Source organism: Osmia lignaria, chromosome 6, assembly GCF_051020975.1.
Source record: "Osmia lignaria lignaria isolate PbOS001 chromosome 6, iyOsmLign1, whole genome shotgun sequence".
Taxonomy (NCBI): Eukaryota; Metazoa; Arthropoda; class Insecta; order Hymenoptera; family Megachilidae; genus Osmia; species Osmia lignaria.
This window is the reverse complement of record NC_135037.1, coordinates 4487549-4513570: the sequence shown is the minus strand read 5'-3', so window position 1 is coordinate 4513570 and position 26022 is coordinate 4487549. Positions and strand designations below refer to the sequence as shown.

Below are 26022 nucleotides of genomic sequence, written 5' to 3'. Positions count from 1 at the left end.
TGTCACTTTAGTTCTAATGTAACTAATTTCTTTTTTGCAAAGAAATAGTTCTTTATTTGAAAAATATTTTAAAGATCTTGTGTTAGACAATAGATTCATTTAATATTTTACTTCAGAAATCATTTATTTTCAAAGAAAAGAAATTGAAAATAAAATTTCTAAATATTTTTATTAGGTATACGAATTAATTTATTGCCCTTGGTATTACGTTTTCTTAATTACTATTTTAAATTTTAATATTTTCTCGCGTTTCTTGTATCTGAAAAATAGCACGAGAATAGAATTATAATAACAATTATTTCAATAACTGGAATTACTACGACTTTTTAAAAATAAATCTTCAATTAAGAAAAAAGAAATGGCATCTAATAGAAATAAATTCCCCAAAATGGGATACTTTACGAATTATGGTCAAAGTAATTTAACCCTTCAAGTAACAAAAGAGAAAAAAAAAATCATTTTTTAATACTATTTGAATGGCGACCATTTGAGCGAGTAAACAAACGCGCAAAAGGGAAATAAAATGGATCACGCGCTACGCTCTGTTTGCCGATATGCGAATTATAATCGCGAATGGTTCGCAAACTAAGAGCTGGACAGTCGCGAAATGCAGCACCAGCTCCACTGACGCAACTCACCAACAGCCAATGCAGAAAATGTGCATTCTCTTACGTAATGCACAAATTATAAACAATCGTTCGAAGTTAAATTGCTAACGCAGCATGTTTTTACATTCCACTCTGCGAATAATAAGTGTTCGATGTCTTCTTAGTTTACGGTTTGGCAATTTGATGCCCGTGACACTGTAAAACAATTTCTTACTGTGTCAGGTCAATGCTTGTAATTGAATCATTTTGCAACAGGCTTACATGCTGATATGGGTAATTGATTTTTTTTCTTTATATTAGTTTATAGGAGGAAATTGTTGTATAATTTATACAATGTTAAAAAATTGAAAAAATATTGTATAACTATTTAAGTATCTATATCTTACTTTTTGCTTTTGATTCACAAAGTTCAAGAATATTTAAACCTTCCTTGATTAATTAATATGTTTCATTGTTTCAAAAAGAGGTGTTAATTAAATTCCATATCCTCTGAAAAAATCTAAATTTTTCATTTAATAATTCCTAGGAAATAAATTTCCAAATTTTATCTACTTTCCTTAATTAATCGGTAAATCCCATCCAAATTCAAAAGAAGAGATAACTAAATTCTGCTATGTGATATTTTACATGAAGTCAAGTTCATTTGGCGAGAATAAATGAGTCGAAAAAGCTCATAAGTCGTAATAATAGTGATTAAGCACGCGTGAATGCAGGATCCGTGCGAAAAGCTCGGCTCTCTCGTGACAATAACGAACGGATCCTTCGATAATAAACGATTGTCTTCTTGCATTCCTTCCTCCTTTATCTTCCGTTCGTCCTCGTTATGTATTCACGTTTTGCGTGGGTTCCTCGACTACGCGTGGGCGAGCGCATACACGCGCGCGACCGTGTGCAACCAACACGCGCCTTGCTTTTTCCTGTGAACGGGATGCTGACCCGTTCCATTTCGTTTTCAATAAACTTTTTACGACCGAATGATGAGATTATCGGAAGAGTATTAATTATTCATTTTGACAAGCAATGGGAAACTAAGCGTAACTACAAGCGTCTAACGTTCAACCGAAGATTTAATCCAATCAATTTTAACAAAAAGTAAAAAATGCCTAAAAATTTTAAATTTTTATAAAAATAAATGTATCACCTATTAGCCATGTCACGTATAAATTTTTGGATTTTTTTTTGGTACTTACAAAATAAAATGTTAAATATTAGGTATACAAATGAATTTTGTACTTTCCTTTTTGGGTTTTCATTTAAAAATTTATTTTTTAAAAGCCATAGTAATTTCAATTATTATTGAAAGAATTTTTATTGCTGTTTGTATTTTCGCGTCACTTTGCAAATACACAGAAGCGCGAGAACAATATTCAAATTTAAATAACGCTAAAGGCATCGGATAAATTTGTATACCTAATAGATATTTATTGAATTATTTTTCAATAAAATAACTGAATAATACTTTCATTTTTTCTAACGAAGGCCACTGTTAATCTATTTTTATGTATAGTATGAAATCGAAATGATAAAAAACTGAATGAATGGAAGATTACCACAATTGGCGAATAATCAATAAAATTATTTGACCAAGGATATCTTTTGATACCCTTCAATCAATAATCAATACAAACCATTTTTAAAATCGTGAATATCTTATGAATATTAACATCTATCTATTTTCAGCACCGTCTATTCTTATGACTGTTTTATGCAAATTGAATAAGCATGTGCAACACTGTTTTTGCCGTATAATTTATTAACAGGCATCTAAAGAATGTTGCCAAAAATAAAACTAAAATTTGTTGAAAATAACACAAAATTATTACTTAGATACCTAGGTGTTATTACGTTCCATTCAACCCTAAAAGTGTTAACGAAAGAAAATTTCACTGATTTATCATTCGATTGAAGCATGAAAATAATTCAAAATAATATTTGCACCGGCATATGTATTAGCCTGTTGATTTCGAAAGGTAAAGAGTCTGACAAGATTTGACAACAGAAAAATATCAGAAAATAGCATTTAAGATATGCAAACTTCAAGTTTAAAATTTGATAAAAATGTCTACAGAAATATTTAATCAATTTACTTTTAGATTGAGTGACGAATTTTAACTCTTCCTGGGCAGTTTGGGCAGAATTTGAAAAAATTCTCAGATTCTTATCGAGGATTCTACTTTAATATATAATTGTTCCTTGAGTCAAATATTTAAGCAATTAAGCCTTGAAAGCTTGAAGAGTTTGGGTTAATCATGATCCTTTATTAAATATATACAAGGATATTAAACTCAATTAAAATTTTGTAATTTAAAATACTTAATTTTCTTTTGGCTATTAAATTTCTCCGTTTTAGACCAAACTACTTAGACAGTTGCAAATAAATTAGCTATTTTATCTAAAACAGCCTGATAAATGCACCGTGCCTTTCGTACATCTCTGATAGTGATTATTTATTGATTACAGTGCTTATTGAGAAACAGAGTGGCTCCGTTAAGATAGGAGAGCAGACGAATACCCATCGACTTCCTTAATTACGAAACAAGTCTTTTTACCTCGTTCGAGACGACCGATAAGGGCCTCGGTGTACCGGGCCAGCTTCTGGATAACGAACGACCTTTTCTCTTCCTCACGACCACCCGAGGTCGTCCGGTTCGATTCATGTGTTTCAACATCTTCGTGGATCAAGATTCTTCGTTTCTTGTTGCCCCGCTGTTTTCCCTCTCCATCTCACTGTGTACCTTTCAGCACACTTTTGCCCCTCATTCTCGTCTCTTTGTTCCTCACTTTCTCTCAAACTTGTATTAACCACTGAATCACTTCTTTGGAAAAAAAACTACACCAGAAAAATCACGAAATAGTTACAATTTCTCTTCGAGGCTCACTTTTTCCAATAACCACGAGAATGCACCGAACGGAACTATCAATTGCACTTAATTATCCTCTGGCTTTCACCTTTCTTTAGGTACAAGAAAGAATTTGAGTTTCAATAGAAAAAATTGCCAAAAGATACACTTAATCTACTGAAGATAAAATTTTTATTTAATTCCAGTTGTAAATTTATTTAATTGTATGAAGTATACAGTGGATTGAAGACATATTGGCACTCTTAGAAGTTAGAATGAAAATGGTATTTTAAAATAGAAACTGCGCTAGAAATTAATAAATTAAGTAAAATAAAATTATTTCAAGTAAATGCCAATATTCTTTTATCCACTGTGAATTATTTTTAGAAAATTCCATTACTTCGATGCTCGAATGGAACTAATGGTAAAAATGGCACACTTCAAAATGTCACTACTAAATTACTGTCTATGATCAAATAATCTATCTAATCATGAATATATGAAAAGTGGGATATCTTTGGATGATTTTTTAAAGTAACCAACTCGTTCAAAATGGCCTATGTCCGAGAACGAACGCACCGTCCCGAGCACATCGCGGGTCACGATAAACTGAATCGTTCACGATTCTTCAGGGCCAAAGAGTGACTCGACTGGTCGTCACGTGACTACGCACACAGTGACGTAGAGGAACACGACCACGATATCTGGATGTTAGATCGCATGGGACACGTAAAATGGAACGGCTGTGATAGTGTTATCATAGTCTAATGGAGAACGTTCAGCGATCGTCAACGTGAGTTTCGACGACACTTGACGAACCAGCGATCAAACGATCGAAATTGTTATCGATAATTAAAGACAATTTGATTGAAAATAATTAAAAAATTATTTTTTGGTTGTGGTTATAATGCAGAAATTAATTCTGACTTCCTTTTTTTTTTTAAGTCATTATTATTGTTATTATATTCTCGCGCCATTTTTCAAATATACAGAAATTTTAATCGAAACAGTGAAATACAAAATTTAAATTAAACTATAGGATAATAAAGAATATTAATTCCTTTTATTTTTGGAGAAGTCAAATAAATGATCAATACTTGAACTTCGAATTGCAAATAGAATTCATTTAAACAAATTGCAATCGATAGAATCAGAGAACAAACGTCAATATTTTTGATTAATGTTTTGAAAATAAACAGTATACAATAGATGAGAGTTAAGTTGCTAATTAATTTCATCTACGGAGATTATGTTGGAATTGTAATCTGAAGAGTACAAACCAGAGAGAATAAACAGGAAAATGAACAGTGAAATATGGTAAAATAACGTAATAATTCACAACTCTCGACATTATGAAGAGAACGAAGAATGTAAAGGGTGAACGTTGAACTTTCCGAGGTAAATTTATTTATACAGACTACGTCATTTAATATTGTAATTAATGAAATTGAGGTAAAAGAGGTAGTAAATAATAAAATTCACTGGAAAGCGCGGAAACTAATTTTAAGCGTTGATCTTTCAGTCGGATTAATTATAAACATTATTTCAAAATTGTGAAATGTCAAAATGGTAATGTGAGAAGATAGTAAAAATAGAGTTTCTGTTGTTATTTCGAAAATGAAAAACAGTATTGTGGGTTAAATGTCAAAGTTTCATCGCGCGATTCACTTTTGCTTATGTAAGCTACGTTTCGCCAAGAAAAATCGCTTTTTTAAAATAACAGCCGGACTTTTTATTTGCAGCATTTTAAATTTAAAAATCCAACTTCTCTGTAACATGAATGAACGCTCCGAGGGACAATAATAATTCGCTTATTTAGAAGCTTGAATTGTAAAACAACTGTGACGTAAATTTGTTATTTTCAAAAAAAGAAAAGGTACATTCAGTCGAGCTGGCATAGTTCTTCTTAAAAGGAACGAGACATAAAGAAAACCAAGGAAGGTGATAAATTATTCATACAACAAAACAGTTGAATAAACGTGCGTCATATGTTACGTTATACCTACTTGATATCATTTATGATTTTAAGGAAAGAATCGACTCAATAGTACACGTTACACATTGTACTGTAATTAATATTAATGCGAAACATTACAGTCCAACAAAATTCTAAAAAACTATTTATAAAAATATTTATTATATATTTTATCAGATGCATAAATTAATATTGAGCCTTTCCTTTTTTTAATTGAAGATTTATTTTTAAAAAGTCGAGGTAATTGGCACCATTTTTCAAATGTACAGGCCCAGGGAAATATTCAAATTTAAAAATATGCGTAATACTAAAGGCAATTAATTAATTTGTACAATATCGAGCATAATAGGATTTCCAAGAGAAAATGGTATTATATGGGAAGGAGAAATTTTTAAAATCTTAATTTTTCAGAAATAAATAAAAATATATATAAGACAATGCAAAAATGGAAATCACGATTCTAGAATTATTCTAATTGATCGGAGTGGATGTTTCAAAAGTCTTAAAAGAAAACAGTGATTTAAAATCCAATTTACTACAAATTCTGGAGAAGGTTAAAAGTCTGAATAGCCTTCGAATAAACAGCAAAACACATTCACTTTTCGAGACATTGAAAAAGTACCAAACACGAGTTGAATTTACAACAAAACCATTACATATTCCAAGAACATCGCAAAATTCGACTGAGGAAGGTATTTTTTGTTAAAAAAGAAAGTATGTCGTCTAACGCTCTCGTTCTTGGACACGTTCTTACAAAATTCAGGCTGTCCGTGATTTTTATATACGAAACCTGAGGACGTTGTAACACATGGTTGAAACACGTGTTGTAGAAAGCGACCGCGTATATTTGGGGAAAAATTTCGGGCCGCTAGTGGAGTCTAGACCTCTTCTTGGGACAAAATTTCTATAAAGGACCGACTCAGGTGGTCTACGCAGAAGGAAAACAATCACTGCCAACCGGAAGAGAAAAATAAATGAATCCACTTGCCATCTGAAGTGCAAACTACCGTAAGGATAAGAGGATTTTCTGCCACTCCAAAGGACAATATAAACGTAGAGATAGGAGTGTGTTTAGGCTCCAAACTTAAGTGAAGAATAATTCCTAAAAACGATAAATGTGAAATAGAAGTGAAAAGTTATATAATCAATAATTTCTAATGCCTCAAAATAAATTTCAGTCAAAAAATCAAAAAGAAAAAAAATTCATGGGAACAATTAAAGACAGTTTCTTCTTAATTAAAGGATACATAACAATGTAGAAAATTTCTGTAGCAGATTTCAATCTCATTAATAATGAATAAAATATTTGAATGTAACAACCAACCTCATAGACATTTATCAAAATTACTGTGCATTTACAGATGCAATCTTAGGGATGCAACTGAATGCAATGAATGCAACACGTCAACACTGACATATGCAAATTTGTCAGCAAACAAAAATTTAAACCAAATGCATAATAAAATTGTGTCTATTATGGACTCTACTCAAATTTTCCAAAGTCACATGGTGGATCTTTAAGGAGCAGTTAGAAGAGGGAGGTAGCAATTTTGGGACGAAAGGAAACGCTTTTCAGTGACGACAGGGACAGGCGACGTCGAGGCGGAATTTCACGGGTGTGTTTCTCGCGACGAGTTTTTCGGGGTCTGTGTGACGCCAATGGTGTCGAGACGAGAGGAGTCCGCAGGAAGAACCGAAAATAAAGTAGACAGCCGGCGTGAACGCGTATGAATATGCTCGCCAGCCCTCCTCCGGCTTAACTCGCGGAGGTCCGAGGCGGAGAAGAAATTTTTAGCTCGTACATCCGTGTAGCGAGCGTACGAATCCTCGCGATGCAGCCCCTCGAGGCAGTTTTCTCGGCGACTGCATCCGTCACTACATTTTTTTCCTCTTTATCCTGTCTCTCCTTCCCTCTTATCCGTCTTAATAATTCTACACTCGCGACGGGCGCACTCGAGATCGCCGTGTAAATATTTTAGGGAGATTTTTCACGAGAACCTGCCTACTCTTTTATGTACCGGCTAACTTTGGGAAACGACGAATAATTTTTCCTTTTACACTCGGTCCCCTACAAATTTTTCAAGACATTGTTCTATCACAATCTGAGACAATTTTAATTAATTTTAATTTTTTCTTTTTTTTCATTTTATTAGCCTGATCTGTATTTTGGGTAATTGTTATTTAAAAAATGGATGAGTGTTCTTAAATTTTAGTACTTTAGAGTTCTAGTTGATCATTTGAAAAATTATTAGATGTATAAATTAATTTTGTACTTTTTTAATTAAAAAAATGCACAGTGAATTCCATATGAATTATTACTGGAGAACATATAAGAATTTTAGATAATTTAAAGGAATGTGTGTCAAGTTAATTTATATCCGAATTTATGTAACACTGTTACGTATATGAAATGTGGAAAAATAAAGATTAAGCGGTTAATTAGTACAAATTCCACGACCCATGAAATGTTTCACTAAGATACCAAATATCTCTCTGTTCCAGAAGATTATGTATCAAATAATTAAATTGAAACAAGGAAAAAAAATTACAATCGACTTCAATAATATCTATTCAAATAAGTATGAAAAATTTGAAATTATTCATTTAAGATACAGCTAATCAAACAACCTAAAGAACAAAAATACATATGAGACAATAATGCAGATAAGTACAAGCGATTAAGCAGATAATAAAATTACAAGATAACAAAAACCATTTCGAAAATCAAAAACCTTATTATCAAAGTCACTTTTACAGAGAATTCAAAATTTAATAGAATCACTTTTTCGGCCCAATCTCTAAACCTTTTCGATATTTTCAGAAAATGCTTCGTTGCACAAAAGAAGAAACTACCAGTCCAAAAAGATCAACAAAAATTCCTATTCCACGGTTCAATCCAATCCAAAGATATTCCAAAATATAGCACAGACTTTCGAAATCACCTTTCTTCTTTTTTAAATTACAGAACCCTTGTTTATTCAGCTAAAAATCCTCGGAAACGAACGATATCACAAGAGAGCACGAACCGTTCACTGTTTCATGTTCTTCGAACGCGTTGATTCGCGGAAAATTCCTAGATTTCATTCACTGTAACGTAACACAATGTTTTTTAGAGTGAAATTAGAGCACGATGAGGATCGATCGAGGATTAAGGATAAAACTTGAACGGATCCCGAGACGATTTCGTCTAAGCCGATCGAGGTACGAAACTCGACTGGTGCCGGTTGTCTGGCATACGGACGATAAGCCCGCTATCTTCTCCGCGGATGTTAATTTTTCTTTTTTTTTCTTCTTCTTCTTCTCTTCTCTCTCCTCTCGTTCCCGACTCGTGTGTGCACAACACACAGCCACTATCTCGAAGTGTCAACCGCAAGCGAGCTCGAAGACGACTTAAAATACCAACCCTTTTCGAGACTCGGCAAAAGTTCGAATTCGATTTCGGTAATTCGAAAGTCGGAACAGGGATGTTCCATTTGCGGAAATTGTTTCCTGTTTAAACGAGAAATTCTTAGGAATTGTAGAAACTAATATATATTTTTCTATAGTTCTGTGGACTCCGCCATAATTTGAAATTTTTTCTTTTCCTTTTTTTAATTATATTATACTCTAATTATTGGAATAATCGTTTGGATTATTATATTTTCGCGACACTTTTCAAAAGCACGGGAAAATAGAATCTGGGTCAATCGAGACCCAAACTTACAAAACATAATTTTTAAACGAAAGGATTTCATATATTGAAAGAATAATTTTCAAAAGAATAGTGTATAATTTAAAAAATGAAGCTAATTTAAAAACTTGGAGCTCTCTCCATGGTCCGAGGGTTAAGATAGTCTGCTATAGGCACCGAATTAATTTGTAAAGCTAATATTAATTTTGTTGTACAATATTTTATCATATTTGTTATTAATTATAATTTCAGTGAAATTTAAAAAATTTCTAATTGAAAGGTTCTTTACAATAAATATTAAATATAAAAACTATTTAAAGTTTTTATAAAAAATAGATTTACTTCGTAATCGAAATAAATTCACCATAAATATTAATCGTAATTGAAGGATATTTCCAAAGAATTCTTTGAAAAGCAAAATCCTTCTGGCAGAAATGGAAGTAGATTCTCTGAATAATCGCTGGAATCTTCGATAAAAATTTGCGGTATATACCGAGCGAGATTGCAATATACTTTAAAGAAATCCTTAGAGAGACGTCGAGGTAGATTTTCCAAAGGTTTGAAGAAATTTTCGATAAAGACCCAGCAAATATTGATCAAGATTTCGATGCACTTCGCAGGAATTCTCTAAGGTGAAGTCGACGTACATCTTCTGAATACCCAATGAGGTTTTTTGACAAAGACTTTCACTGTACTAAAATGATTGGTAATTATAACGGATTTTTGAAGAAATATTTGGTGTGAAATCGACGTAAATTTTGTTTGCAATAAATGTCAGAAAACATAGTGATCGAGTGAGAAGTGATATGGGTATTTTAGGAATTGGTTCATTAACATTCTTGCTCTGTTTTCACTCTATCTATTTGTGAAGCTTAATGGAGCCATCGAAAACAGAACACCTATTTCCTGTTATAATAATCGAAAATATTCGAAGAAGATCATTTGATAGTCTCATTTAATAATCAATCAAGAATCAAATATATTAAGTTTACAAATTAATTCGGTGCCTTTAGTATTACGTCTTCTTAATTAAATTTCAAATTTAAATATGTTCCCGCACTTCTGGGTACTTGAAAAGTGGCGCGAAAATATGATAACAATAATGATTACTTCAATTTTACAAAAATTTATAATAATAATCATTAAGTGGCCTAAATTATCTATGCATCATTTGTACATATCAATATTTTCCATCTTCAAACATCTATGATTTATGCAATTTTTTAATATAATTCCAATCAGGAATGGTAAATGCAACATACCTTAATAATTCACTCAACTTGCACTTAATAACTGCACATTTTTTGTACCCTATGCACCACTTCCTATCATTTTACTATAACCACATTCACCATGGCAAATATAATTACTACACGTTTCATAAATTCTTCCACAAAACACACCAATTTTCTGTTAACAAGAAAAACCAACAGTTTACCCATGTTTGTTTGATGATTATTGACTGTGACACGAAAAGACACGAATACTGTCGTGCAACCAAGGAAAGAGAAATTACATTTTGTTTCCCTTGTTTTTACAACCTGTATAATTTCCTGTCCTCAATTACTGTTAATAAAACGTGAACTATTACCCGGCCTCTCGTTCACATACGCGTTCCGAGGTATGAATGGAAAGTTGAGAATTTGACTCACACTACACCACGTACACGTCACTACATGCCTTCGTAGAATTGATAGAGGGTCAGTTCACAGATACATATACCACTGTACGGTTATTCTACACACCTGTAGAATTACAACATAGTTGTGCGTTCGTTTACCTTCTTTTTTGTTATCGTATAAGTACTTTGAATTTTACCTATGATTAGAAATGGGAAACGCAACACTGAACAGGTTGATTATCATAGAAGTTATGAATAAGTAATTTTTTAGAATTTTTCTAAAATTCAAAGTCCATGTTTTAGGTAATTCAAAAAATTTTCAATTTTTATTTTCATTTTGATAGTAAAAATGAACTATTTTTCATATAAAACACAAATACATTTTTAATAATTATACCCATCACAATTTCCACCAATAATCAATATAAAGTCATTAAAATCCTTATGATCTCATATAATCCTCTCCTACACCTCTAAATTTACACCCCCGTTTTCAAAAAATAATAAATCCTATTTCAAAGAAACCCGTCGATATCATTAGAATTTTTATGCAAACCCTGGTATCTTGTGGCGAGTGCTAAGAAATTCGCGATAAAATGGGACAGTGACCCGAAACTCGTGCAAACGCCAACACGCCCACATCCACATCCACACAGAGTACACCATATACATATAACCATGCATCATCCCAACTTGCACACAAAACGATGCAGCTGGGATAGGATAGGATGCACAGACGATACTAAACGTGTATTGTGTGCCAGCCAAAGCGTAGCCTATAATCAGTGGAGCGTGTTGAGATAGTATTGGTCGATGTGGTGTACACAGTGTGGGCAGGAGGTTCTCTGCAAGCTGCAGGTGCATCGAGAGAGTGCAGCGAGGAAAAAGATCTGGGTCGAGCGTACGCTTCAACGACGTTCCCGTTGCCGCGATGGAATGTTAAATACGATGTTTTTATTGTTAACGTTGCTTGCGAAACAACGTTGTTCTATGGTTATTCGTCCCTTTGGTTGTTGGTTTACACGGCGGGAAAATCAAATAATATGTGTTTTACAAATGTTGATGGATATATTTTTTAAATTGAATACTTTCAGAGCATTTTCTTTCCTTTGAATTAAGTAATTTCGATGATCAAGACACGTTTAATTAAAGACATTTGATTTCTCCCGCCAAAATGGCAACTCACGTGATTTGTCCGCAGCCATTTCCTTCGTTAGAGGAATTATGGGTAGAAATCAATATGGCGTCAAACTAACCTCTTGAAACATGCTAAAAATATTCAACTTTATATTCGAATAACTTTTGAATGCGTTGATTCCTGAGCTTGAAACTGATAATTTTGGATTCTACTCGTAAAATACTATTGTACTGTCAAAATAAGAGTTAACGATTTTGTGTCCCCCAAGGTGAAGTTCGACTTTTTATTTTATCTTTTGGATGGTATCTTGAGTGGTTCAAAAATTATATTTATTTTCTATTAAATTGATTATGACATTTGGACGAAATTATAGTAATTTTAATCTGTTTTTAACAGTAATAATTAATTATGTGAGTCATTAATTCCAAAATATATGAATGATAGCATTCGTTTCTTTGAATGGTCACAGAGTTCCGGTGCTTCCGGTGAATAACGTGGAATCTTGTGGCACATGTTCCGGACTAAACACGCTAACAACTTGAGTAATTCGTTAATTAATTTCACCATCACTGACATAACTATTCCTCCAGGGATTCCAAGTATTCGGGTAACGTTAATAAAGAGACGCATAGCTGTTCGATAAAAAGTTGCTCCTCTTTCAGCTATGAGAGTACCCGATCCATCAGATATAAAAATTATAATTATATTTAGAAAATCCTTTAAATTTATTATTAATTTATATTTTTTCCAGAACGAAGTTTCTTGAAAACTTGTTATGATTTTTGTGCAAATGGTCAATTTCGAAACTTAGAAAGTTTGACATGATTCGATGACAGAAAAGTATTTCAAACTAGCACTTGTGACCCGCCAATTTAAAGTTTAATATTTAATAAAAATTACTAAATAGACGTTTCATTAATATTTTTACTGAATGAAAAAAAATGTTGGAAACTTCATTCTCCATTCTATTTCAATTTGCTTCTAAAATTCCTCAAGTGTCTTACACATGAATGAAATTGGAAATTACTCTAGCGTAATAATTACTCGTCCCAAGTTTCTAACATTCATACATTTCCTCACACTAATATTATATTAACCCATCAAACGTTTAAATGAATTACAAGTTCAATCGCACCAGCACTCTGCCACATTTCAATTACAATCTAACTTCTATTGAAACCACATTCGACCCACGTTCAAACATCATTCATCCAATCTCGCAGTTCGCGGAGCTCGTCGCGAGACTGACTCGATAAACACGCGTAACTCGATCGCAAGTTATTCAAGCAACGTCCACGTTCGTGTTCCTGCACGTCATTTTAATTGGATTCCAACGCGCAAAAGACTGCAGCGAGTTTCAAACAGAGGCTGGTTGAGGTAAAAATGACTCGGGTTAAAGAATCCACCTCCGTCTGGGTGCTTTTTTCGCGAAAGGAAACGGAGGATGCGTTCGAGCCATGAATTCGAATGGTCTTCGGTTGAGCGGCGGAAGTTGATCGTCTTGGAACGTGGATTTAAAAAGAAAGGGAAACAGGACACCGTGGCACGCTCCGATTTAACAGCCGTAAGTAAACCGGGTCGCAAATTTGATACCAGAGCCATGTTCGTCATAGTTGACTCTCTTTCAATAGAGACATTGTGTTTTTCAGCTGACCAAGACCATTTTTATTTTCAAACCATTAACCAGAGGAAGAAGAGCTCAATTGTTAAATTGAGGTATACGGAGATTTATTAAAAACTTTTTTATTTTTGTATACTTGGTGCTATTTAGAAAATATAATAAAAATTAGGAGTGTGTGAGTACCCGAGAATTTGGGTCGGGTCGGAAACGAAGAGCTTCCTGACTACACTCTGGACCGAATCTACCCGACTTCTTCCGAATGAGACCCCTTTTTAAATCCGAGCCCGCTCGAACCCACCGAGCCTGCCCGAATTTTTTCCGAGTCTACCCGACCCTGCCCAAATTTTTTCCGAGCCCGTCCGAGCTCGCCCAAATCTGCCCGAATCCACCCGAATTTTTCCGAGCCGCCCTGAGTTCGTAATTTCGGGTACCCTCATACCCTAATAAAAATATATCAGCCCGAAAGAATTCGATTTCCAAGGGTTATAAAAAATATAATTTCTTCCTTTTAACTTGTTGCAACAGAATTCATTAGGAAATTACTTTCTCTATAAAGGTAGTCGGATCAAAGAAGTTAAAAGAGTATCAGAAGGTGCAAACTACATCTAAAAAAAGAGGATCCGGTGAAATACCTAAGCCAGAAGCTACGTATAGACCAACGACATTTTTGTCTCGGCGACGATTTATTTTAAGAGCTCTTTAAACTTTCTTTTCCCCCTTTTCCACGCGGCCAGAGGTCGCGCACGCACGTGTTTTCGCGTGCAAATCTAAGCAAAGGAGCCCGTCACCCTCTCAGGGGCCATTAACCATAAGGAACTATAAAACCGTATTTTACGTTTCGAGTAATAAGTCTCTTTGTGCAACCGTGGCACGTTAAATCAACCGAGATACGCTTCGCATAATCGACGCGTGACAGAGATCCGCTGTGTTACTCGGCTTTCCTTTTACTTTCGGCCATTTGCTCGTCTCTGACTCGCGAAGAATGCGATTCCTTACTTTTTTAATGGCGTATAACGAAACTGTCGTAAGAACGAACGTTTTATTCCTTGATGAAACAGAATTCTAGACGCGCTCCATTGACTTCCTTGATTAACTCTCTTTAAATTCTATGGCAATTTTACAATGTTGATTTCTCCATTACATACTTTGTTTAGGTGACATTTATATTTAGCAATTCTAAGTGTATAAAATCACTCATAAGCAGCGCCAAATTAAGGGGAGATCTAAAGGAGATCCTCCAGAGCAGAGGCCCCATTATAAGCCTTCCATTTAAATTTTTTTACTGATGCCCCCTTTCTTTACGATTAAATGTCACTTAATTTTATTTAGATTAAATATTAATTTTTGAACCAAGTCTATCAACCAAGAACCCACCCTCCGAAGGGGTGATAAAAATAAACAATTTAAAAAAAATACTAAAATTGTATAACCCGGAGGAACAAAAATGTGAAATCACCAACAAGATGTTAAAAGGTGTTAAATTCATGATATTTTAATTATTCTGATCAGTGTATGAAATCGCTTAAAATACTGTCAAAAATAAATAATTCAAATGAGGTACCAAAATTATATGAAGCAGATGAAATATAAAATCAGCAAAATTAGCTAAATAATGAAATTAAATTAAAACCAAAGAAGAGAATATTGAAATGGCGTTTGCTAGAAAGAAGCAATTAAATTTGCTCGCAATTTCCATCAGACATGGTGCGTGTTCTGTATCATCGAGCGATACGGTACGATTTGAATAATTCCGGGGATCCGAGGCAGACGGTGACGTTACAGCGACGGCGCCCGACGTCGATTCATCAGTGTCGATAAGCTTCTTGAAAAATATATCTGTCGTCGCGGATGGCTCGTATCGAAGGATGAAGCGAGCATGCCCGTTACGTAATTAACGCCCGCATCCTGCACAACAATCAACTTAAATCGTACGACAAAGCTTTCTCGTCTTATTAGAGAAACCACGACATAGACATGAATGATTGAATGGCTGGAACGTGAAATTTTAACCATTATTTGCGTTATTTGTTATACCGTTAGCACTTTATTTAAAATAAAATACTGAATACTAAAATACTCAAATCTGAAAGTCCTAATATCCTAATGTTCTAATATTCTAAAATTCTGTGAACCTAATTTTCTAATATCCAAAACTTCTAAAATTCTAAAAATCTAAAACTTCAAATTTCTAATATTCTGAAAATTTAATATTCTAAAATTCTGTGGAGGTAGCCCAAAAAAATTCTAATTGTACCAATGTTTCGGGTCCCAGAAACACCGACAAAGCAAGAACTATAATAAGAACTGATACGACAAAAAATTTCTTGCATTTCATGACACTTTCAAATGGTTCAATACAGTATCTATGAATCCACAAATCATCCTGCAATTTCACGATGATTTCGTCGCATACTCGACGTACTGAACGGTCGTTTCCTGTTCGATTTACTTTCCCCACAATGGAAAAACGCGTTCTGTTCTCGCATTCAGACGAGAAAGGTTTCCCCTTTAAATATGCATGTTCGAGCGAGTTTAACTCCCTCACGAGGGAAGCTTTGATATTTCCGCTTTGAAATTTTCATTAACCCCCGCAGTTTTCCGATCAACAAGTCCAATTAAACGCACTGTTTGACCGCTTGCTTCCTGATAATCCGCTGAATTGGTCGATTTTTTTTCATTTAAACAGAGTGGCGAAATAGAATTCCTATTTTATTTATTTAAAAATTATTAATCTTTTTAATTAATTACAGAATTCTGTAAGTAATTAAGGAATTTTTTTTTTCTAAATCACTTTTAATAATAAGCATTTTAATAATTAGTATTTTGAAAATTCTTACTTCTCTTATATTATAATATTTCCGAGAAAAGCCTGATTTGATCGCGATTGGACCATAATTATACAAGTAATACTTTTACCTGGAATTGGAAGAATATCCAAGTAGTTTGTACGCGTTTCTTTTTTTTATCTTATTGAAAAGAAAGAACATGGTTTTCGCATGAATCAGTGGTTTCGACAAAGCACGCAGACGTAAACTGTAACGATTTTTTTCATGAATCAACACTGCTGATGCAGTGCAATGTGTTAAATATCCGGCGGATATGCACGACTTAACAAACCGTATTATTATTTACGTAATAGCAAAAAGGGTCAGTCGGATTTTTTTCAAAGGAAATTTGGATGTCCTCTGACTCATCCTATATAGATATATCTTATGAGGCATCCAGCTAAATAATATCGCTATCAAGGACTCACGATTATCAAGAGGAATTAAGACTTTATTACTTGATCAAATTTCGTCGCTCAAGACGAGTCACTTTTGATAAACCTCGGAGGATCATAAAAATTTTATTTTATACGCTGTGGACACGTTGATTACCAAGCAAACACTACGTGGGGTAATTAGGACTAAGGCGGGACTAGCGTTTTTATCATTTTAAGATTTTAAAATTTCAAAATTCCAAAATTCCCAAGCTCCTGCATTCTAAAATCCTAAAATTCCAGAATTCCAGAATTCCAAAATTCTAAAATTACAATCCCCAAAAATTCTAAAAATTGCAAAGTTCTAAAATTCACCGGTCATGGAAGGAGAATGACGGGTCATTTTTGTATATAAGAACGATTTTTCCTGAAATTCCTTGAGAAGAAACCGAAAGTGAACTCTCAACTTCCCTCAAGTTGAGCCTCCAAAGGGGCAATTCATTATTCAGGATCGATATTAATTAAAAATCTGTTCTCACCAGCAACGTTTCTCCGTCTGTGTCACAGTCAGTAGAAAAAGAGCTCGGTTCATTTGCATCGGAGGCACATCTCTGGGCGGAACGTCGAAATTAAATCAACAGCTTGTTATAAACACTTCAGAGGTGAAGTGCTTTTGACGTCACGATATTAATGAGGAATAATTATAAGCGGATCTTCGTTGTGTCAAGCAGTTTACATAGATTTATTCGACCGCGAATTTTCCGTGCCCAGCAGTTTTCAAATACCAAATGAATTTCGATGCTTTTTAGAAAATGTAAAAATTATGAAATATTTCTTCGACCAAGATCGAAAAATCAAACATGCTTCTTATTAAAATAAACACTTTTTATTACCGAAAAGTGGGAAAGTAAATCGTGTAGGAAGATTAGCGAGAGCTCGTTGCATTTTTCATTCCAGCTCATTTCGACGTCCTGCGAACACTGTAGCATTATTATTCCCAGGTGGACTTCACGGGAATAATTCATTCTCGTTTAAAGCTCGGCACAATAAGCCGGGATAACGCGTGTTGGAAGGGAAAATTGACTTCCTGCACCTCTGATATTGCCTGGACGACTTTTATCTACCTAACTTCGAAAATACGGTACGATTGATAAATGTTCGTTTAAACATCGCGCTGTTCAATGTTTAGTCTCGTTACGCTGAATGTTGAAGATTTCAAGACCTCTTACCAGGTTCGGTGTCTGAAATAATAGACTGCAACATTGAACTTTGGTAAATCGTTTAAATGGTGGAGATGGATCTTTAGTGACTCAAAGGTTATATTTTACACTCATTGATTTCCTAAATATTATCTTTGCATCTTTTTTTATTAAGCACTAATTTGTAGTGATTAGAAATTAGAATTTATTAGAATTGATTAGAACCATAAAAATTAAAAATCAGAAAATTAGAATTTAAATTGAAAATAAAAATTGATTAGAATTATTAAAATTAGAATAAATTAAAATTTACAAAAATTGCAACTGCAGGGAAATTATAAAATTTATGAATAAAAATAACAAAAAAATGCAGTTAAGTAAAAAAATTATTTCAACCCTTGCGCAGAATTATTTAAAGCAACGTACGTCACAAGATCGCCGATAAATCAATGAATTCCCTTTAAAAAGGCTGCAGCCACTGAATTCTTCAAAATCTCCCAAAAATCACAACGAAATGGTTACACTAAACACTGTGCTCAGAATAAACTGGGACAATGTTCATACAACAAATTGAAGGATAAGAGAGAAGAGAGATGAACATAGAAAGACTGCAAGGTAGGAGAGGAAGAGACGAGAAGGTTAAAGGTCAGCCGTTCAATTTGTATTAGGTCACAGCCGGGGTCGTACGTGAACCCACGATATTGCAAGGTGTCACCATCGACAACTGTCCTGCCAATATTTCTCTCTCGACATCGTGGCAGCAAGATTCTTTGAGCAATGTCTGAACAATTTCAGCGACTGTCGCATCGATAGAAAATGTTGGAATAACGTGAAGAAATCTTAAGACATCCGGAATATTTCCAATCTCATGGATTGATCGTTACATCTTTTTCTTTCAATCTGAAGATTCTCAGCAAAATACTTTTTGAAGATGAACATCGATTACTAGGGCGCTAAAAAATTACCAGGGTGCTATGTTGAAAATATCAAAAGTCTGAGAAATATTTTCATTTCCAAAGGGAGATATTTTATTTATAAAATTTGAAATATCTCAAGAAATAATCATTTTTTTGAGATAGTACCTTAATAACTTTTTGAGCAGAATGTTCTAAAGAATAGATCTATGCAGCGAAAAGTATGCAATTCCATTTTTGGAAAAAATGCAGTTGCACTGCGCAAGTGCATCGATGCACTTTATTAAAATGTTATTATCTCCTAAACTACTTAAGATAGAAACAAACTTTAAAAAACAAAATTGTATTGTTTTTTATGTACAATAATGTCAATGAGATGATTTTAAAGAATATTTGATTTTTTGAATACTTCTAATTGAATTAATAACAGAAATTATTATTATCGTGAATTCCGTCGTTGGCCACGAAAAAATAAGATAGGGGAAAGAAGGAAATCAAAGTAAAACGAAGGTAACACCTCGCTCTACAATTAATTGCTATTCGAAAATGAATTATCGGAAAATTCTCACGTGCTTCGCCAGCTGTGCACAATTGATATTTATTTATTACCCACGCTTTTTTCCATCGACGTCGCTGGGTTCGATAATCGTCATTCAGAATTACACAGTTTGTTGGGCAGCATGAGTAGGAAGTTTCAATTAAAATATTGAAGAGATCAAATAGATTTCTCAGAATTAAAATTCTTTTCAAAATTGCACTTTAATTAAGAAAAAATTGGAAGTAAAAGTTACACCTTTTAATCTTTGATTAGTGTTATATTATAAAGTGATAATGTTTATCTATTTTATTTGTAGACAGTGGATAATATGTTCACATATCCAATTTTTGTTCAATTTTCTATGGAAATAAATGCATTGCTACACGATTGCACTTTTGTTCGAATTCCCCTATAAATCTTTAATTCGCCAACTGACACACATCTTGTGCTTCGAATAGAAGCACCAAGAGTATCAGCCATGGTGGATGGGGAATATTATACTGGATTTACGGCTTTGCTCGCAGTGATTCGTCCGCTCGATGTCTCTTAGATTTAGCTTCCAGTGACGGATTACGCGGAAATCCAATTCAGTCTGCACATTAGAGCTGTCTGTCGAGCTGTGTAATTCACTATGACGATTACCAGGCCCAGAATCTAGTTCGACCGCGTTGACGAAAAGAAGGTTTGTTAATAAGAACATCATCGACCAGACTGGGTGTATCGAGATCAATGAAAATATTTCTAACTCTTAAATCTTGAAAAACCTGCTGAGAACAGTGAATAGGTAGGACGTGAGTCATATCTCTAATTAATAACAATGATAACACTGATATTCATAATCATTGAAACCACGACTATTAAAATAAAAAAAAATGGACTAATTACATTATAACTGTACATAGTAGTGTAATTAAAACATTTCTCAATTAATTTGGACAGAACAGTAATTAAAACAATGATGTGGTAAAATAAAACGTTGTCATGCGAAGAGTCGAGGTACTGTTAGAAAAAAGAGATTGAGGTAGACAAGAACAGGAAGTTATATGCAGGCGTACACGGTGCAGTAACAAAGCATTGCGTAACCTAAAGTGCATTCCCCAGTTGCATGTCTTTTTCAATTCCGAAAAATTTTGCTCAAAGTTGCGTATTCGCAATACTTCAGAAATTTTTAATTATTTATATTAAAAATTTCTGTGCTTAATTTTAGGCGGACCACCGTTGTAGACGTTTCGTAGGTCAGGTCACGATTGACCCGGCTCCACCGTGCCGCACTTAATATTCAGTGCCTAGTTTCGTGTTACACGAAGAAAATTTCTAATAAATCAAGTTATTCCCCTGAAAAGTGTCACTCGAACGTTTTCATTGATCGAATTCGGGACGTCTTATCGTGTCTGGCTTGTCAGCTGATAACGAATTTCCGTGAGTTTTAGACTGCATCCAGATGATTCATAGTCAAAGTTACTGTGTTTTCGATAAAATTTAAAAGTACCACTAAAAGGTATTCTCTTTAATTTTTAAATTCTAATTTTTAATTATAATACAAGATTCGAAGATCTATAGATCAAATACAACTATTCCATAAGAATAAATTCACAAAAAATAAAAAAAATAAAATAAAGTTCCACTTTTTTAATTAGAAAAATTCTACATTTGTTATCTAAGATTTTTATATAAATTTTGCTATCGTATTTTTCAATTACTAAATTTAAAGATCCATAGATCCTGCAGATCCTAACTGTCGGTAAAACAGAAATTGGCATCGCAGATGGCAGCACAAATCGCTTAATCGTACTCATCCTAGGTTTAATTTAATTAGCAACGAGAAAGAAAATTTAGCGACAAATTATCGATTTTTCTGAGAAAAGCTCGGATAAATTTTAGACATAGAATACTTAGAAATATCCGGAGACACAGAGTCGGATTAACCCGAGTGAATCTCAGGAAATTATCAGAGGGATCAATTTTCCTTCGTCTTATTAGCAGAACTTTAATCAAGTAAGTGAGACGCTGTTTATAATCTTAGGAACTGCAAATCCATTTAAAGTTTGCTAACGAACAACTCCTATGCTGGTAGCTCAACGAATTTCGTTCCTTAATGATACGATGAGTTTGAAATACAAATACCGAGTTTCTTGAATATACAAAATGTGCCTATAAACATATCATTACCACCAGTATAATTTATATTTTAAAAAGGTGAATGAATTAATATCATCAAGAAAAATTAAGCTAAGATAAGAAAATCATTATTGCAGTACAATTTCACGTTTCTGCAGTGGGATACATCTAACCAGCTTAATTTTACACATTGCATATTTCATCGTGCTTCATTTCCCAAAGGGTCGTTTATCCGAACAATTCGTTTCTCTCGTTTCCCCTAATCTTTCGAATAATTCGGGTAGAACGGTTCCGATGGAATCGAGAAGTGCAACGATGCAGACTCGAAAACTCGACGTCGAGCATAACACGAGAGAGGAACGCTATTGATTAACTGTCTAGCACGTTGCGTCTCGAGCCTGGACAGCATTGTCTTTCATTATGCGATATCGCCACTATGGAATAGTTTGCGAGCAGCGTGGCGGTAACAGAGTTTCAAGGGACCATACCTTCTATACCTATTTCTCGTCTGTGTATCCACGAATGTGGGGCAAAACGGGTACGAAAAAGAAAAATACCTGTCGTTTCTCCGTGTCAATTCTCTGCTTTATACGCGTCGTTTCCATAATGGACGCCTATTTCCTCGATTTTCACCAACCGACGGAGAAGAATGGAAAAGAACGCGGAAGCTACGTGACGACACAGAGCTGATAGACGATTCCTTTTATTTGCTCGAATAAAAGATTTGTTGTAGGTGATAAGATAACTTAAAGGAAGTCCCGTATGGGAGCTATTGTATTTTCATGCAAAGAAAAATTGATTTATGAATTTTTTATTTAAGGTTACTGCTGTGGTGCATCTTTCATTCTAGCAATTTAATTTCTTCACGAAATGAAAGTAAATAGAATAAATTTTTCATAACTAAAAATATTTTTTAAAAATACGATAAAAAAAAGAATTAAAATTTTACTGTTCTAAAAAATTATCAGTGTCTATTTGTATTATTTTAATTCACGAATTTTTTGCCACTGCAAATTATTAGATAATAAAATTTGTACAGTACTGAGCATGGTAGGCTTTTCTAGGGAAAATGACGATGTCCTCCCCTCTTCCGTAGGATACCCCATCGCTGAGCTCCCGATTCACTCTGTAGGTGGCCCAGGAGAGAATGACGATGTAGGGGAGACGATCCCATATATATAGCCCAGTGGCCTCCCACCACATGTTTATGTAATTATCTATATTCCTTAATTTTATACTAAATTTTATAATATTTAATAATTAAAAATAGTATTATTTTGTTCCTAAATCACTTTTAATATTAATATCGTCAAAATTAAAATTTTGAAAATTTTTGCTTCCCTTGTGACGTCATTTTCTCTAAAGATATCTACTTTGCTCGATACTTAAAATATTGATTCTACTTACGACGATCATCTCGGAGGGCTCGAGGACGAAGCATTCGTTGGGTCTTCTGGCGCTGCCACCCGTCCGCTTCCCGAAGCTGCAACAGAAAACGGAAGTGATATTATTAACACCTGTTCTAACGTGATTTCACACTCATTCTCTATGAGAAAAATAAGATTACTTCACATAACTTTCAAATACTTCATATTTGTATAAATTACACGTTTTAATTGTATTGTTTGTATTATTAATAACGAAATTTTTGAAACTTTTTCTGATGCTTATGTCTAGCGATACACGACACACCAGGTGCGTCTTATACTGTCTACTGTATGCAAGTGATGGCACACCAGGTGTGTCATATACTATCTAATGCAATCAATGTGATGCATCTGGTGCAACCTCCACTATCCAATGCAACAAATAACGCAATCTGCGCGTCTATAATGTTTAATGCAATAGATGGTGCACCTTGTGCCTCCCATATCGCACAATGCAACCAACGATGCACCTTTTGCATTCTATGTTATCCAATGCAATTTAGGTAACACATATGCATCCTAGCGAAAAAATTGGTATGAATCAATATTAAATCAATAAATTTAAAAGCTATGTTGGAGAAAATTTTAACAAAACAGAAATGCATAAATATCTTTTTTCTGTTTTAACAAAAAGAGAAAGTAAAGGATTATTAAATATTTGATATAAATTTATAATTACAATGTAGAATTAAGTACTTTGATATAATAAATAAAAATTTCTCCAAAATCATACCTAGAACTTAAAAAAAAAAGAAGAATCAGTAAATACCGTAATTGTTTATTGAACGTTGACAAAGATCATTATACTTGATCATAAATTCAAACAATAGATATAAACTAATTCAAACTAATCCCCTAACAAAATATTGACCTAAATAACAAGATTTACCTGAACGTTCGGTATAATCCAAGAAAGCTACCGTTTCCAAACAACCCTTTATAATTTCAACATCCCCATAACACAGCCATCTCTTGGTAGCCAATTTTCCCCTGTTAATAATCCAGGTATATACGCGTATCGACATGCCACGGTTAAAACCACTTTCGATTTTATTCGTACACGAGTTACGTTAAAGGGTTGAAAACGGTAAAGCGGAGCATCGATTAAACCGTAAATTTCTTCCAAACAATAACGGTCGATGTGAGTGGCACAACGAACACGGAAGTGATCGTCCAAGTGCAATTTATCACTGAAAACATACCCCCTCGAACGTAATATCACGACCAAGGGGTGCGTTCACGCGTTCGTGTAAATATATCTATTGTTGCGGTATCCGGTCTTTAAATGTTTACGATCGCGTTCGACGTACGAGCCATCGACAGATGTTTCTCTCCCTTTTGCTTCCGCCACTCCTCGAATTAGCCGGCAATTTCTGGCTACCCGTGACGGCACTAGAAAAATCTCCCGCGGCTACCAGGGAATCGAGGGTCGTACATGTTCCTTAACATAACTGCCGCTATAATTTTTCTTTTGTTCATGAAATTCATCATACAGGACGATTCAGATAATTCGGACTAGGCTACAGCTCTATTTAAAACGAATTTATTATGATTTTCTTAGAAGTGCATAAGAATGCAGATGCACTTTTCTTTTTAACAGATTTATGTATTTCTGTTTATTTAGATCAATTCTTTGGAACATTTTGAGTAAAAAATTGTAAGGGAGTAATGTTGAAAATATTAAACGTTTGAGAGATATTTTAATTTCAAGAGAGAGATATTTTATTTATAAAATTTGAAATATCTTAGGAATTGTTCATTTTTTGACATAGCACCCTAATACTTTTTTATGAAGAATTGCCTAAAGAATAGATCTGTGCAGAGAAAAGTATGAAGTTTCATTTTTAGAAAAAGTGCATCTGCATTATGCAAGTGCATCGATGCACTTTACTAAAATGTTATTATCTCGTAAACTACTTAGGATAGAAACAAACTTTAAATTGCAAAATTGTATTGTTTTGTATGTACAATAATATCATTCAAGATGATTTTTCAAAAAATGTAGAAATTTTAGAAAAACATAAGGGTAGCTCATTTTTTATTATAATGTTGAACCCAATGCACTCTACCATCGATTACTGAATAAACCATCCACTAAATGGTCAGAAGTGGGTCCAATATTTATCGATCTTTTACCTGCCTATGGGATGCTTACCATCTGATACATGGAACCCTTGTGATGGTTAATAGACGAGTTTGGGGTTCGAAACGATCGAGGGTGCTAGCCACCATTTTCGCAGACGTTAATCCATTTGCTTTAATAAATTATGATTTCCTAGAGGTGCACGGCTCCCGTTGAATCTTGCCTCCAATTACGGTAATTAATGCACGACGAACACGCAACGTTGGAAAAGATCGCTCCGGAAGAAACCTCTCGTTATTGGATCATCTTCGCGTTGCCTTGCGTTTAATTTCGATGAAAATGGAACGAAATGGCGACAGCGGGGAATTATCGAGAGTAGAAAAATTCGTATAAAACTACGTCATTTTTGCATTGAAAAATGACCAGACAATTAATGGAAACTTTTATTAAACCAATTTAAAATTGCTATGTGGCCATTATATGGTACCTCGTCAAAATGTCATTAAACTCAGTGAATTTTTTAACGACACCCAATATTCGCCACTCCCACCCATCTATCATCCTCGTCTCCCTAAATATTCCTGAATAATTTCTGGAGTCGTGGTAATTTCTCCGAGAAAATGTCCCTCCATCTGCGAAATGTACCGTTAAAACGTTTCAGTGTTGAACGTTCGCATGCCAGAACGCTTTTCCGCGGTTACCTCGTGATATTATGTACACCATTTAACCGGACTTGTTTTCAAACCTAATGAAATATTTCAACCAGCACCAGTTACCATTATTACCTTCCTTTTTCCCTTCGCCTTCGTGCATTAGCCTTCTAACTGTTCCTATACCATGAAAACGACCAAAACGACGAAACTTGTTCCGTCTTCCCATGACCTCGTGGGACAAAGTTGCTTGCGTCATTTCAACCAGGATGCACTTTCACGTCATTTCAAGGGAAATTTTTTATTTCATCAAAGTATATTCAAAAAACAATTTCTTAATCATTCTATAAAGATTTTTAGATAAAATAAAAATGAAAAGTTTCTAAGCCTCGGATAGAAAATAACTTTTTAAATACAGTAG

The 26022-nt window shown here is 34.1% G+C and overlaps 1 protein-coding gene and 1 long non-coding RNA gene across 25 annotated transcripts in view; one reads left to right on the top strand and one right to left on the bottom strand.

Moving 5' to 3' along the window:
• LOC117601648 (rap guanine nucleotide exchange factor 2) overlaps positions 1 to 26022 on the bottom strand; it is a 159980-nt gene that overhangs the window by 22106 nt on the left and 111852 nt on the right. For 18 of the 24 annotated variants that reach the window (XR_013062311.1, XR_004580759.2, XR_004580760.2 and 15 more), the window contains one exon: positions 22849 to 22924. Coding sequence is in view for 21 of the 24 variants with exons in the window: in XM_034318673.2 (XP_034174564.1) it covers positions 22849 to 22924 (76 nt within the window). In the remaining 3 variants the exon portion in view is untranslated. Of the gene's footprint in view, positions 1 to 3157; positions 3626 to 3848; positions 4337 to 8365; positions 8650 to 22848; positions 22925 to 26022 lie in introns of those variants that run through there. The other 6 variants (XM_034318678.2, XM_034318680.2, XM_034318681.2 and 3 more) reach the window with 6 other exon arrangements.
• LOC117601651 (uncharacterized) lies at positions 4507 to 5389 on the top strand. The gene is made up of 2 exons (XR_004580762.2): positions 4507 to 4846; positions 5191 to 5389. It is a non-coding gene; the product is annotated as an uncharacterized LOC117601651 (long non-coding RNA).